The sequence below is a fragment of the Podarcis tiliguerta genome (assembly GCF_965153285.1).
Source record: "Podarcis tiliguerta genome assembly, chromosome: 3".
Lineage (NCBI taxonomy): Eukaryota > Metazoa > Chordata > Lepidosauria > Squamata > Lacertidae > Podarcis > Podarcis tiliguerta.
In genome coordinates this window covers 33,478,173-33,493,010 of record NC_139536.1, presented here as the reverse complement: position 1 = coordinate 33,493,010, position 14,838 = coordinate 33,478,173, and the positions used below count along the sequence as shown (strand labels likewise).

Here is a 14,838-nt window from a genome sequence, read left to right as displayed (position 1 = left end):
TGTGGATATCCTGGAAAGGATAATATACACTTGGAGTGTTCTGTGCTTGATTGTGCAGGGAAGCCTTTAGCTATGGTCTAAAACTCTCCAAAGGGATGTTTCAGTGACTATAGAAGGACATCCTACAAGCATTATTTCAAAGCCACAAGGGAGCCATGTGCCTGAATGAGTAATATAATGTGACTGGGGGGGGGGGTGGACTTGGGCCACCATATCACTAATTACTGTCAACAACTATATTCTGTAGGTGACCATGACACACTCAAATTAACATTAATCACCATTATCTAATCTTCCTGGAAAGCTTCCATGTGGAGGGGTAGGGATATGGGGGAAAGTGGGACAAACAAGATGAGCAATGAATCAGGCTCGATAGCTGCTTTGACATAGAAACGACGTAAGTCCTGTGTTTCACACGCTGTTGTCTCTTATAACTTAGTGCTTCCTTTCCCGTCAGGTGCCAAAAGCTTTGGTGAATCTGGTGAATGCAATGGACCTTCTTCCTCTGAGGCAACTGTTTCTGGATAGCAGATTGCCCTGCCCTGCCCATCTAGCAGTGTAAGCCAGCTTTGGTCTCTTCTTGTATCCATGCCATCCAAGTATATTAGGGCCATTCTGCATGGCATCCACACCACCAGGTACTTAAAGCACACGGCTTCCCCCAGCGAATCCTAGGAGCTGTAGTTTACCCCTCACAGAACTGCAATTCCCAGCATTCTTTGGGAGAAGCCATGTACAGTGGTGAATGGTGAGCAAGTGGTCTGCTCACTGGATGTTAGGTGAGATCCCAGTATAATGGTATGTCTAGGGATGGCTTTACTCTAGCACAGAGGAACGGCTTGAAATGGAAGCATCTCTCGGACTGCAAATTCTTAATCGGCTAAAATGAGACAAAAGCCCATGATGGCACAAATATAGGAAAACTTTCTGAAATGCCTTTGTATTAGACATTTTGAGAAAGCTAATTACAAGCCAGCAGGATCTGTCATAACAAGCCATGTGTGGTAGCCTCAATATGTCATATTGTGCAGGTTGTGTTTTCCCTACCAAGTCACGATTTAGCAGATTTCCTTGGGAAACAAAACACAGATGTAGAATAAATAGATTATATTTAGTCTGTCTTCGTTCCTTAACATCCGATGAAGTGGACTGGAGTCCTCGAAAACCTTATTCTATGGCAAATTAGTCTTTAAGGTCCTATAAGTTTCTCAGTTGCTTAAAGGTAGAGGTACCCCTGCCTGCACGGGCCAGTCTTGACAGACTCTAGGGTTGTGCGCCCATCTCACTTAAGAGGCCAGGGGCCAGCGCTGTCCGGAGACACTTCCGGGTCACGTGGCCAGCGTGACATTGCTGCTCTGGTGAGCCAGAGCCGCAGACGGAAATGCCGTTTACCTTCCCGCTAGTAAGCGGTCCCTATTTATCTACTTGCACCCGGGAGTGCTTTCGAACTGCTAGGTTGGCAGGCGCTGGGACCGAACAACGGGAGCGCACCCCGCCGCGGGGATTCGAACCACCGACCCTTCGATCGGCAAGCCCTAGGCGCTGAGGCTTTTACCCACAGCACCACCCACGTCCCTCTCAGTTGCTTACCCCCCCCCCATTAGAGTAGTAGTAATCACTCTGGATATCCTTGGTTTCTTGCGATGGCAAAAGTGAAACATTAAAATTGTATTTGAGTCCTTGGATCCAGTATAAGCCCCTACCATCACTTCTATAATTCTGATTTCTTTTATGTTTCCAATTCTGATTTTCAGTGACTTTCTACTTTCTACATTTCCTCATCTATCTATCATCTATCATCTATCTATCTATTCATCTTATTTCAAATACAATCTCTAAGAAGTTTACGACATCCTAAAAATATAAAAATAAAAGGGAAACCCAAAAATACAGAAAAAATGTGTACTTTATAGCACAGATAACAATGAGATAATCTATACTCTTAAACACCAGTATAACCTGAAACAGCCAACAGACAGTGACCATGATAACTACTCGTAGTTCCAAAATATGGCAGTCCTGCTTTATCAATATATGTTGTTTTTGTCCCGCACTCCCTTTAATTTCATATGCAGAGAGAATTGTGAGTGTGTTCTCACCGTTCAAGAAGGCTCACCAGAGCTGGCGAGGATGAAGGAAGCAGTCCAAGCTTATCAGGTATATCGGCAAAGAATCAATATTGACCTTTTGCATGTTACCTGCTGTCTTTGTATGAATGTTGTTGCATTATACCCCAAAGCAACCATATATTGTTCTTCTGGAACATCCTGCGACATGATTTAAAACTACCACACTCTAGAGCACGGGTGTCAAACACAAGGCCCGCGGGCCGAATCTGGCCCGCCAAACCTCGTCATGTGGCCCGTGTAGCCGCCGCCGGCCGCCAGCCTTCACCTTTTATTCTCGCTTTTTTTGTTTGTTTGTTTTTTGACACAAGAAAGCGGCGCCGGCCGTTCTACACAGGAAACCTCCACTTTACATGCATTCAGGAAACCTCCACTTGTTTTTATATTGAGCGCATGCCAACCTGTGATTGGACAGATCCAACGGCTGCCTGAACCCTTCTCTCCTGTACTGTAACCTTCTCTCCTGTACTATAAGTCCTACAGATACAACCGGCCCTTTGAGGGTGACCAAACTGCTGATGCGGCCCCCGATGAATTTGAGTTTGACACCCCTGCTCTAGAGACAAAAATTGGATAACTGTATCAAGAGAACCCCACCAACATTTCATGATTTGTTATAATCTGGACCATGTATATTATGTGTGTTGTTTCTGTGCTGTTCTTGGCACAGAAATTAGTTTCCTAACAGTACACTGGCCCACACTTTCTGCTAAATCATGGTTCAACATTATACCATAGTTTAGTGTACCTTGAACTGTGGTTTGTTTACAAACCATGGTTTACAAACCATGGTCTGTTCTTGAGATACTCCTTTTATTTTTATTCCACAGAGCAGTCTGCAAAGCCTAGTGGAGACTGGCAAGTATGACACCCAAGAAGATTTTACAGTAGTGCTGCAGCCTTTCCTCCAAAGCATCGTACTTCCTCTTCTACAGGTGTGTCTTGGCTGGATTGAACGTGGATGTGTATGTTGCTTACCTTATAAGAAAGCCTGCAGAGTTTTAGGATCTTGAAATTTTAACATAAAGCTGTTATGATGCAATTTGGATTGAGTCTTGGACTCTGGGGGTGGCTTGATTATTCAGCATTCATCCTGCCTTGCTCATGCAGTGGTTAGACTGTGTCTGATCCTTACTGAGCATGGTGTGTGGTCTGTGAACACTGACCTATATTGAGGTGATGAGAAGGACTTCCTGCACAGCAGCCAGCACTTCCATGTGGGTTCACAGAACACTCAGACCAGTGGCCTAGTATTCCATATTAGACTGCGCACAGAAGTTAAAATATGTAATGAGTTCCATTCCTGCACCTTTGCAATGTTTGTGAGCTGAGGTTACTAGTATGAAGACCCAGTAGCCTTTAGTTTAGACCTGCACCAGCATTTCTTAATTTTCTCTGAGATTGGGAATGTATATATATATATACCAAAATACAAAGCACAATACAAAGCAAAAATAAGAAGAAGCTTTGTTAGCAAGGACAAAACCTGTCCTGCCATAAAAGAACCTTTCAGACTGAGATACCGTGCAACTGTTTTCGAAAGTGGAACTGAAATGACCAGGGCTTGTTAAAACTATAGTCGAAGGCTGAGTATTCACTGTGACTGACAGTTGCTTTATTTGTCACTCTTAAAGAAACACCAGCAAGGTTACATCAGCTTTGAAAATGTTGACTGATTTCAACACTTTACATTTTTTTTGCAGCAAGTTGTAATTTGTCAGTTTACACAAATTGCTCTTTTGCAGTTTATAAATGTGACCTATCGTTTTGTATTCTGTTGTACATCCTTTTAATTCATGTTTCCTAGTTCTTTCAGGCTTGAAGTAACTTTTTAAAAGGCAGTTTATGCTGCAAGTAAAGTCAAGAAAAACTGTTCTGGCAACGCAAGAACTTTATTGACCTGAAAGAGCTCACATTAAATTTGACAGAATTGACACATACATTGTAATGCCTCCACCCCCTGCTATTGACTTGCATGGAATATTAGTTACCAGAGAATTCAGGCAGTCTCTGATAGTTTCAGACTAGACACGAAAGAATTCAAACATTTTCACTGGATTGAATATTCGGGATTGTCTCTTTGAACCCCCCACCCCCTCAAAAATCTAATGTTTTCAACCTTTTCAGGATGGGCGTCCAGACATCTCTTTCTTTGCACCTGATTGCTTTCATCTGAGTCAAAAGTCACATTCCCAGCTTTCTCGGGCCCTCTGGAACAATATGGTAGGGCATGGGATTTGATCATTTTGCTAATGTCCTCTTATTTGTACAGTGTATATCTCCTGGGTAGCAAAGACCTTTATGCCATTAAAGTATATTTTGCATATTCAGATTTTCTCCTGTTGCCTTCAGATTATGTGTTTATTTGTTTATTAGCAACTAGAATTACTCGGGAATTCTAAGAAACAAAAAAATCTGTGCTACTTTGAAATCAGTGCTTAAACCTAGCGCAGTTTTGAAAGGTTTAGGCCACCATTTTGATTCAAGATGGTATCCAATCTTATCCAGACATAGACAAAGTTCATTGAACCATCATACAAAAATGGGTTGCAATTTCTTAAGGGATGTTCAAATTCATAGTGAACAAACAACTTCTAAAAATATATATAGTAGATATAGTAACACCTATGTACATGAGGCCTTCTAAGGGGCAGGCATAACAATTATTCCCAAGGGGCTTACAGACTTGAGAGAAACAAGGAAACAACAGGAAGGTACATATGGAAACAACGGTAGGCAGGAGAATAATATATGATTATTTCAATTACATGTGTTTTGGATAAGTTACCATAAGAGCATAGGGAAAGGGGGGGTGACCCAAAGACTTCCAGGAAAAGGTGAGATAATCCTTGCTCTCACTGCTGTGAAATTATTGTCCTGTAGACAGTTGCTGTGTCACTCACTTAGAATTTTAGTTAAATTTCAGTGGCAATAAAACCGAGAACCCTTGAGAAAATGAGTTTGCAAAGTGCCTCGGGGATCAAATTATGGAACAAATGCATCATAGTATTTATTAGTTTTTATTTTGAAAGATAATTATTAGGGGGGAAAGAAGAAACACTGTTAAATAACCATTTGTTTTTGTTTTGCAGATTCAACCTTTAGGGAAGAAATCCATTTCCTTCAACTTTACAGATAATGTAACCCTGAGCTGCCCAAGTCTGGTAAATAGAGCATCATCTTTCAGGGCAAAAGGTGTCAAATGTGGGTGTCAGCAATCTAACACTCAAAGGATAAGCCACTGCCTTATGTGATCAATCATTTTTCCAATACCTTTTTTTAGAATACAGGTGTCCCTCTACCTACGCACAACCGACTCACATGCAACTCTATGTGCATGGTGCTGGGAAACAATTAAATAATTCAATTCAAACCAAGAAATGGCAGGAGAGAGCTGGAGAGTCTTCATGGCTCATGAGGAAGCCCTCTCCAGAGCCCAAAGAGGACATCAGTGAGGGTGGAGGAAAGCCCAAAGAGACTGGAGGTGCAGCAGGGCTTTGTTTATGCTGCTAAGCCTCCCTGCCTAACAGCTGATGTGTGGGGTAGTGCAGAAGCAGCGGCCATTTTCCTGCACCTCCTCCAGCCTCCTGCTGGCCCCAGAGCTTCAATTCTAGTTGCTGGATATTTTTGGATGCAGTATTTTTAGTCTGGATTGGTGAGAGAGCAGCAGAGAGGGTGTTTAAAGGGTGTCCCCACTTTATGTGATTTCACTTACTTTTATATATATATATATATATATATATATATATATATATATATTGAGTTTACATTATTTTGACCATAATCACAATCCGTTAAGATCATAACATCACCTATAGCCTTGCTCAAACTGAGCCTTGACTCCCCCCCCCCCCACTCCTTGGCTTTCATAAATATTCACTTACAACTTAGCATTTCTATATCAACCTATTTACCTTCTTTCATGCTTATAAAATTTACCTTGATAATTGTAAAGAGGTTCCAAAAATTAACATTGCAAAATATTTTAACTCAAACCTGCAAACGTTTTCAAATGTTTACAATGTTCTCTCATATGTTGTATAAATTTACTCGAGTCCTTTTCGAACAGCTCGTTGCGCTACTTTCGGATCTTGCCCATCAGCTTCGCCAATTCTGCATATTCCGTCATTTTAGTCTGCCATTCTTCCAATGTTGGAAGCTCCTGCTGCTTCCATTTATGGGCTAAAAGTATCCTCGCGGCTGTGGTAGCATACATAAATAAATTTATATCTTTTATGGGAATTTCTTCCCCAATTATACCCAACAAAAATGCCTCTGGTTTTTTGATAAAGGCATTTTTAATAAACCTTTTTCAGTTCATTGTATATCATATCCCAGTAGGCTTTAACCTTAGTACAGGTCCACCAGATATGGTACGTGATTTCACCAATGTGCGCAGGGGCCCAGAACGCAACCCCTGCCGGGGGGAGGGGTACCTGTACTGAGTTTCATAGAAACTGCCCCCCCCACACACACATAAGCGTTCTCTGTCAGAGATGGAAGCTTTCTTTCCCAGTCTACAACAATGAGTTCATTTGTGTATCTGTATGTACATTTGTTATGGCCCAGGGGTTACTAAGCCACATTGCAGAGAAAACAAATAGAAAGCTTCACCTTTCCACAATATGCCACCAGTTTTCTTACTGGCCTTGCCAGTTCCTTGTGCTTCTCATCTCTCCAAGCAGAACTAGTACATTTCACTTGGCTCACTTCCATAAACTTGCAGGTCTATTTACATGGACTAGGAGTGCAAGCATATGCACATTTACTCAGAAGTCCATCCCACTTGTGTGCAAAAGTTAGATCTTCAAATTTTATTATATTTTAGTATTTATTTGAAAAATGTACAGATTGCTAACTAGCAGAATGCAACAATAAAATTTCAATTAATAGGAGAGATAGAAACAGTTTTCCAAAGTAACTGTGATACTGCCCTGATTTGATGTCCTTGTTTACCTTCAGGGTAAAGGTTTTCCATCCTTAAATTCTAGGCTTGGTCTACTTTGACACGGGTGGCGCTGTGGGTTAAACCACAGAGCCTAGGGCTTGCCGATCAGAAGGTCGGCAGTTCAAATCCCCATGACAGGGTGAGCTTCCGTTGCTCTGTCCCAGCTTCTGCCCACCTAGCAGTTCGAAAGCACGTTAAAGTGCAAGTAGATAAATAGGTACTGCTATGGTGGGAAGGTAAACGGCATTTCCGTGCACTGCTCTGGTTTGCCAGAAGCGGCTTAGTCATGCTGGCCACATGACCCGGAAGCTGTACGCTGGCTCCCTCGGCCAATAAAGTGAGATGAGCGCCACAACCCCAGAGTCGCTCATGACTGGACCTAATGTTCAGGGGTCCCTTTACCTTACTGGTCTACTTTCTGGTCTACTCTTCTCTCTCTAATGGGTTCTCGAAGCCAAACTCCTCTTTTTCTATGTGAGAATCATGATTGCAGAACTAAATTGAATTCATATTGGCAAGCCCCACAGACCTCAACTCTAATAAATGCATCCTTATGGTGCTGGCATAAATTCCGCAGTATTTGGAGCTTGAAATGTACTTCCTTTTTTTTAGCACCAACCATTCCTGGGAACCTACAAGAACAGCAATGGTTCACATTCGCCTCTGGAGCCCACACAGAAGCCAAGCCAGGTGATTCCTTTCTCATTTACTGTGGCTTATACATGTGAGCATAGTACTGAACATCTGTTGTCTACAGGATCTTTTCACACTTCACATAAGCACCCTGCAGTGACTGTTACGGGAGGTGAGCTCCCTGCAAGAGATGCACCTGCAAGAGATAAACTTGCACCTGCAAGAGATAAACTTGACTTTTGAATCCTGCCTTATGGATTTAATTGTGCAAATGCAGCCAGTGCCTCTTGCAATGAGCTGTTTGAAGACCAAACAAAATGAAGATTGTAAATCTATGTGCAAATGCTAAAGGTGTGATATGAATTATAAGTAACAGTACACTAGTGGCCAAAATTGTGGAAACCTATTGGGAAAAGTGTATTGCAGAGATTTGATGGCTCATAACACCACTTTTATTTGGAGTAATACCATAAAATTATATATGAATGGAATGATAATTTAATGAAGAATGTAATGCAACAAAGTTTGTTCAATTATCTATATTCTATCAAAAGTTATAGCCAAATAACCCGAAAAATGAAGCACAACTTACTTAGGTTGATATACAGTAGCTTTCCTTCATTTGAATGTAGCCAATGAGCATGAGTGTTTAGAGAGCCAATTAGGTGTCATCTTGCTTTGGCAATGATCCAATCAGGTCACAGTAGGATTCAGCTATTGATGTTATATATTGGAGCTGAGAGAACATCTGTCAGTGTGTTATGTGATTGCTATCAAGTTGGTGGTTTTTTTTTTGTGTTCTTTCATTTAGTGAGCTTATAAAACGTAATAAAATTAAAGAAATGGCGCAAAGAGTTTACTGGTTGCCCAGAAAGCGATGTAAAACTAGGACTACATGATAGCATGCTATCTCTAGTATGAAGCCTGGGGATGAGGGCAATAAATGGAGGCTGATTAGTATAGACCCCCAAAGGCTGGAAGTGGGGCTTTCTTTGGCTTGTGAACCATGACTTGAAATTCTTGCATGTTCAATATATTTTCATTTCATTTGAAAAGCTTCTAATGATGTGTTGATTGCATTTGTCTTTAAGAGCTGGGGTAGTGATCTGTCATGCCCTGGACAGGCTGCATCCAAAAAAGCCCCAACATCAGGTGAGAAATAAGGAGATACAGAAAGAACACATAATGCAGAGTTTTGCTATCTCGTTCTTTTGCATTTTTTAAAGTCTCAGGGGGGTGTTACTGCGACATTACCAGTGGGGAGGGGAGGGAAACTGGTAGATAAACGTGGTCTTCTTTTTCATTTTTTATTTATATCTAAGATTCTAGCATTTTTGTCGATTGCATTTTTCTGCACTTGCAAATTCTGCATCTGTGAAGGCTGTAGACTTGTTTTGAAATTAAAACCAGCATTCTCAGAGCTCTGAAAAGAGTATCTTATCACAACCGTAAGTACCTTTAGGGCTGCTGTGGGTATAGATAAGGGTGGAAATGCTGTACGCAATGAATATTCTGTTCACTTCAGTGGAATTTAAGCTTCCTAACTGCTTGCAGGATTGCCCCCCAAAGAGAGAATTAAACTCAGAATATGGCAACCAAGATAATTCAGGATTTAGAAAATGCGTCCCATAAGGAATATTTGTGCCATTGCTTAGTGAGAATTTTTTAATGTTTAGCATTGTTGATCTGCTTGTTACAATCCTATGCATGTTTACTTAGAAGAAAGCCCCAAATGGGTTTAATAAAGCTTGTTCCCAGGTAAGCGTACATAGGATTGCAACTTAAAAGTAGCTTCCATCTCTTTAGTTTCCAAGTTCAGCCCATTCAGCATATCATTTCTGGTCCATGTAGAATTTTAAGTACCCTTACTGATTGCTTGACTGGACTTTGTTTAATTGTATTTGTATCAAGCGGTTCATGAATATATTAACAAACAAACAAAACCATACCAGTGACACCCTTCCCTTATGATGTCCTCCTTCCACCACCCCCTTATCCAGTCCACAGGCTACAACCTTCTGACATCAAAGTGATAGCTGCCCTTGGTGATTCTTTGACGGTAAGTCTACGGGATGCAGCACCTGGGGAAATTCTGCTCTCCACAAGGATGCTGTGGTCTCAGTCAACACCCAGCAATAAGGTTAAACTTAGGAAAGGAGAATTCGTGCCCAGCACACTTGGTCCAATAGGTATCATCTAAACGCTTTGGAATATTGTATGCTTAGCCAGACATTTCAGTTTGCAGCAGGGTGCCTATTATGAAAAGAACCCTGGGAGTGGGTTTAGCCATTGTGGAAACCTGGTGCAAGTTGTAAAGATCACATCTGTACCATACATTTAAAGCACGTTAGGTGCATTCAACCGAATGCCATGACAGTTGTTCCATCAGCTTGCCAGACAGAACGATTCCCTCTCTCCTCTCCTGCACATTTTTCTGGGGGTTAGCCCCACACACTGAGCCAATTTTGGGGGGCTGCAGAGGGTGGGAGAAGGGGAAGCCCCAATGTGCTAGCAGAAGTCCTTGCACGGGCTTTCGCTAGTGGGACTCATTAATTGAATCCCAACCACGGCTTCCCCCAAAGAAACAAGGGAACTGTAGTTTCCCCCAGAGAGCTACAATTTCCAGAGAGAGAGAGATTCATATTTCAGATTGCATGAGCCCCTTGGCTAATTCTGCTTAACATTATTCATGGCCTCATAAAGCAGCAGCAATCTTTAAAACGTTCAACTTTTCCTCCTCGGAGAGACAACAGAGATTTTCCTACTCCACCCCTTTCTCGTCATATCATCCCTTGCAATGTATATAATTTATATATATTTCATTTACAGGCTGCTGTAGGAGCCAAATCAACTGGTTTGGATGATCTAACCACAGCTTGGAGGGGGATTTCCTGGAGGTACAGCATTTGCTAGAATTTATCCCAGATTCTGCTGGAGTAAAGAATTTCATGCACCTTTTTGAAGAGCGCCATTATATAGATGAAAATGAGAACAGAAAGTGTATGTGACAATTACATGTCTGAGCATATCCTCATGCCCAGACATGCAATCTGTTCTTTTTCCAATAACAAGAAGCCTTATTAGTACCCTTATAAGAATACGCTGCCATCAAGCAATCTTGCTGGCTGCATATTACACTTCTTCCCAAGCTGTACTTCAACATATAATTTCTGAACTGATGAAGGTTTGAGATTGCTCTCAAGTGAACAAGCTTCCACTAGGAGTGGCACAATGGAGTTATGAAACAGAAACACACAGCTTGCTTCATGCTTATGTACATTGATTTGGATCTGTTCAACTCAGTCACCTGGTGCAGATTTCCTTCCTTACACAGATTTTTGTGCAAGAATGGACATTTTACTAAAAAAAATAAAATAAAGTCAGACAGTGGTCGTTATTGCACAAAAATGTGGAAGAAGAATAAGATGGTAATTATCACACATTATCTGGAAACTTCTGACAATTGCTCACTTGTCATCTTGCCCCATATGCAATTAATGCACATAAATGAACATGTCTGAAAGGTGAATTTTGAGGCTACCTTGCTTTTTCAGAAATCAGGGTAATCTGCTTCTATTAGATCTCAGATCAATATGGGATTATATAGACAGGAAAACTAAATGTGTGTGCAACCACTGAATTGCACTAAAAGGTTTAATGCGCAAGTGTGCCCTGACATTTAACACACTCTCCTAAAACTTTAGAACCCCAAATATCTATTGGGCACCAACACAGTCTAGTCTGGCCTCTCGGTGAACAAATGTTAACAAATCTAGTTTATTATCAGCAAGATCAGATTAAAGGTCAGATCTCAATATGTACTACATATATCAGCTTAAAGGGGAGCATTTCTAAGTTCTTAGCTGTGTGTTCTTGCTAGAGGCTTACATCTGTTTTAGCTGCAGGCCTGTTTTACTTGATTTGAAAACATCCCCTTCATTCATACTTGTTCCTATCCTTTTATCCTTAAAGGCTGGATGGCTTTTCCTCCATGGAGGTTTCTGTAGTTTTGAGGGACTTTTGTTCTTAATTCATCTCTACCCTACTCCTTGCTAATACAGCTGTGTTTCTCGGACAGATGATAGATGCCCTTTGATACAGTGTTAATTCCAGTGACCGATTTGGTATTACCCTTTTTTCTAGTGCTGGAGGTGATGAAACCTTGGAGACTCACACAACCTTATCTAGTGAGTATCTTTTGACATACCATGGCGTGAAAGAGGAACGTTCATGACGATATTAATCCTCTCAAAGGCATAATCTGAAGGTTTGTGAACGAGCACTGTGTTTACATGCTTTCCCCTCTGACGTGTGGGCCTTAATTGCTCACTTGCCGCTTGAATGAAACTATAGTTTGTGATGATGTCCGGATTGGCAAACCATTGTTTGAGTGATCCCGCCAACCGCTCTGCCACCCCATGTTTTCATCCTGTGTTGCAATCCTGATTTGGAGAGATGACTTAAACCACCATTTGCCAGCTTGGATGTCAGGGCAAACTGGTTTGATGCCAACAGAACAGAATGAATGAAGCCCTACGTGAGAGGAGAGGAGCACACAAGCACAGTGCTTGCTCAAAATACAAACGCAGTCAAAGCCTGTCTGATCTTGTATCGAAGTGATTGTTAAGTAATCACACACTGAACAGAGCAAGAACAGCTACAGAAGAAAACCAGGCAGCCGCTTGGGTGTAAAAATTCCAGGGCTGTGTGCTTTACTTGTGTAAATAGCTTTGAGGAAGAGTCCTTGCCTGTACACCCTGAGATTTCCACTTTCCCAGTACATGACTTAAAGCGAAATGGAGATACTAATCAGTTAGTGATGATGTCCAGTAAATTGGCAGGCTGATCTACTCATATAGAGAATGATAGGGTGATAGCTAAATTACTGGGATTAAAAATAAAAATAAAAAGCTCGCATCCCAGTCAACTCAGCAACCTGGTGCTCTACAGATGCTTTGGACTACAGCTCCCATCATCCTTGGCCAGCAGGGATGTGCATGGAGTACACCAGGTTGGGAGGGATGCATTGAAGATGGAGTACCTGGGCTAACCCTGATAATGGATCCCTATTTAAAACCACTTCACATGCTATATTCTTCCAATCTCTGTATAGTGCCTCCTACCAATTCAACCCCAGAATCGTCCGCAACTGGACCTAACGGTCAGGGGTGCCTTTACCTTTACCATTTGAATTCAGTGAGCTACAGTGACTTCAAAGTATTTGTGTGGTGTGTGGGGGGGTCCACTTCGGACAAAACAAATTGCATTCTTATTCCCATGCAAAATAAATTTCTGTGGGTGGTATTCAATTCAGTTCAACTCATGGTAGACCCAAAGAGCCCCCTGGTGAGAGGGTGTGGCCTGGGGGAGAATCTTCGCTTGGCCCCCACACCTGAGCCAGATGAGCAGCTGGTCTCACTCACTGCATAAGGTACTTCCAGTGTTCAGCGCAGACATTTTGAACTGCAACAACAGCTCTGTTGAGGGTAATAGAACCAAAAAAACTTGATGGAGAAGACTTGGCTGTCTTTTCTACGGTTTTCCCCATGCTAGTTAACGGGTTGTAATTTCAGGAGCATTCATAAAATGTGAGGTGGTTCTTACCGAATTAGCCCAACCACAGTGTGGCTCTTGCTCACCAAACCTTACATTTTTTTTCCCTTCTCTGCCAGATATTTTGAAAAAGTTTAATCCAAACCTCTCTGGCTTCTCCACTGGCACCCAGAACGAAGCGGCCGGATTCAACGTAGCAGTAGGAGGAGCCACTGCACAGTAAGACACACTGGGACAAGGAAAAAATGCCGCGTTAAGCCTAAACTGTTGCCCCAAAGCTGAGGGTTTTTGCCAGGGTTTCGCCTCATCCCCTTCTGGTTAAGAATCCAAGGATAAAGTCTTGCTATAAAATCTTTTTGCAATATTGTACCTGTCTAAATACATTTGGCAACTCTAGCCTCTGAGGTCCTCAATCGATCACCTTTTGCCAAGCACTAAATTAACTGCAGAGGGAGTTAGAGGTGAGGTGGCACGGCTGTGAAATAGTGCAGAGCTTCCAAGTGCAGCCTTGAAAATTTAGAGCTTTAGCTCCGAATGCACTCTGTCAGAGCCAATCCTTCAACAAAAATAATCGATCTGAACTTCTCTGCTGTTTGGCTCGCATGCTAGCTGGTTGGCAGGCACGTTGGCTGGTGGTGTCTTGAAGTTTGTGGTAGTCACCTGTGCAGACATTTTTTTAGGGAACTTAGGCTGTGTACACACCATACAATTAAAGCACATCCCCCCCCTCCAAGATTCCTGGGAACTGCAGTTTGTTGCGAGTGCTGGAAATTGTGGCCTCAGTGAGAAGTCAACTACAATTCCCATGATTCCTGGGGGGGTTGCTTTAAATGCCTTATATTGCATTTGCTGTTCTTGATCATTCCTTTCCTTGTGCAGCTCTTACTGGTCGTGAAGTAGCATTTTATAAAGCGAGAGAGGGAGAGAAGCCTCCCAATTCCAAGTCTTAAATTAAGGATCCTGGAGAAACTCAGACTTTGCAAATTCCAAGATGACATTACCTGATCTAGCTCTCCACTAGATTTCTGCCCTTCCCCAGATGTTGTGACAGAGCTCTCAGCAGCTTAAATATATCAAAACACTCATTCAAATACAGTGGTGCCTCGCAAGACGAAAAGAATCCGTTCCGCGAGTCTCTTCGTCTAGCGGTTTTTTCATCTTGCGAAGCAACCCTATTAGCGGATTAGCGCTATTAGCGGTTTAGCGGCTGTTAGCGGCTATTAAAAGCTTAAGGGATTAGCGGATTAGCTGCTAAAAGGCTATTAGCAGTTTAGTGCCTTAGAAAAAGGGGGTGGGGAGCGAAAAAAAATCGCAAGACATTTTCGTCTTGCGAAGCAAGCCCATAGAGAAATTCATCCTGCAAAGCGCATTGAAAAATGGAAAACCCTTTCGTCTAGCGGGTTTTCCGTCTTGCGAGGCATTCGTCTTGCGGGGCACCACTGTATGTATTTTGAGAGAAACTGCACATTTAAACATGTATTAATACAGTAATCATCATCATCATCATCTATTATTTGTACCCCACCCATCTGGCTGGGTTTCCCCAGCCACTCTGGCGGCTTCCACAAAGACCATAAA

At 42.1% G+C, this 14,838-nt stretch overlaps 1 protein-coding gene across 4 annotated transcripts in view; it reads left to right on the top strand.

Moving 5' to 3' along the window:
- The window catches only part of PLB1 (phospholipase B1), a 114,721-nt gene that overhangs the window by 77,731 nt on the left and 22,152 nt on the right, over positions 1–14,838 (top strand). For all 4 annotated transcript variants that reach the window (XM_083434394.1, XM_083434396.1, XM_083434393.1 and 1 more), the window contains 11 exons: positions 458–558; positions 2,076–2,157; positions 2,957–3,061; positions 4,254–4,349; positions 5,219–5,290; positions 7,687–7,764; positions 8,799–8,859; positions 9,708–9,766; positions 10,537–10,604; positions 11,851–11,894; positions 13,380–13,479. In XM_083434394.1, coding sequence (XP_083290520.1) covers positions 458–558; positions 2,076–2,157; positions 2,957–3,061; positions 4,254–4,349; positions 5,219–5,290; positions 7,687–7,764; positions 8,799–8,859; positions 9,708–9,766; positions 10,537–10,604; positions 11,851–11,894; positions 13,380–13,479 — 866 coding nt within the window. The remainder of the gene's footprint in view (positions 1–457; positions 559–2,075; positions 2,158–2,956; positions 3,062–4,253; positions 4,350–5,218; positions 5,291–7,686; positions 7,765–8,798; positions 8,860–9,707; positions 9,767–10,536; positions 10,605–11,850; positions 11,895–13,379; positions 13,480–14,838) is intronic.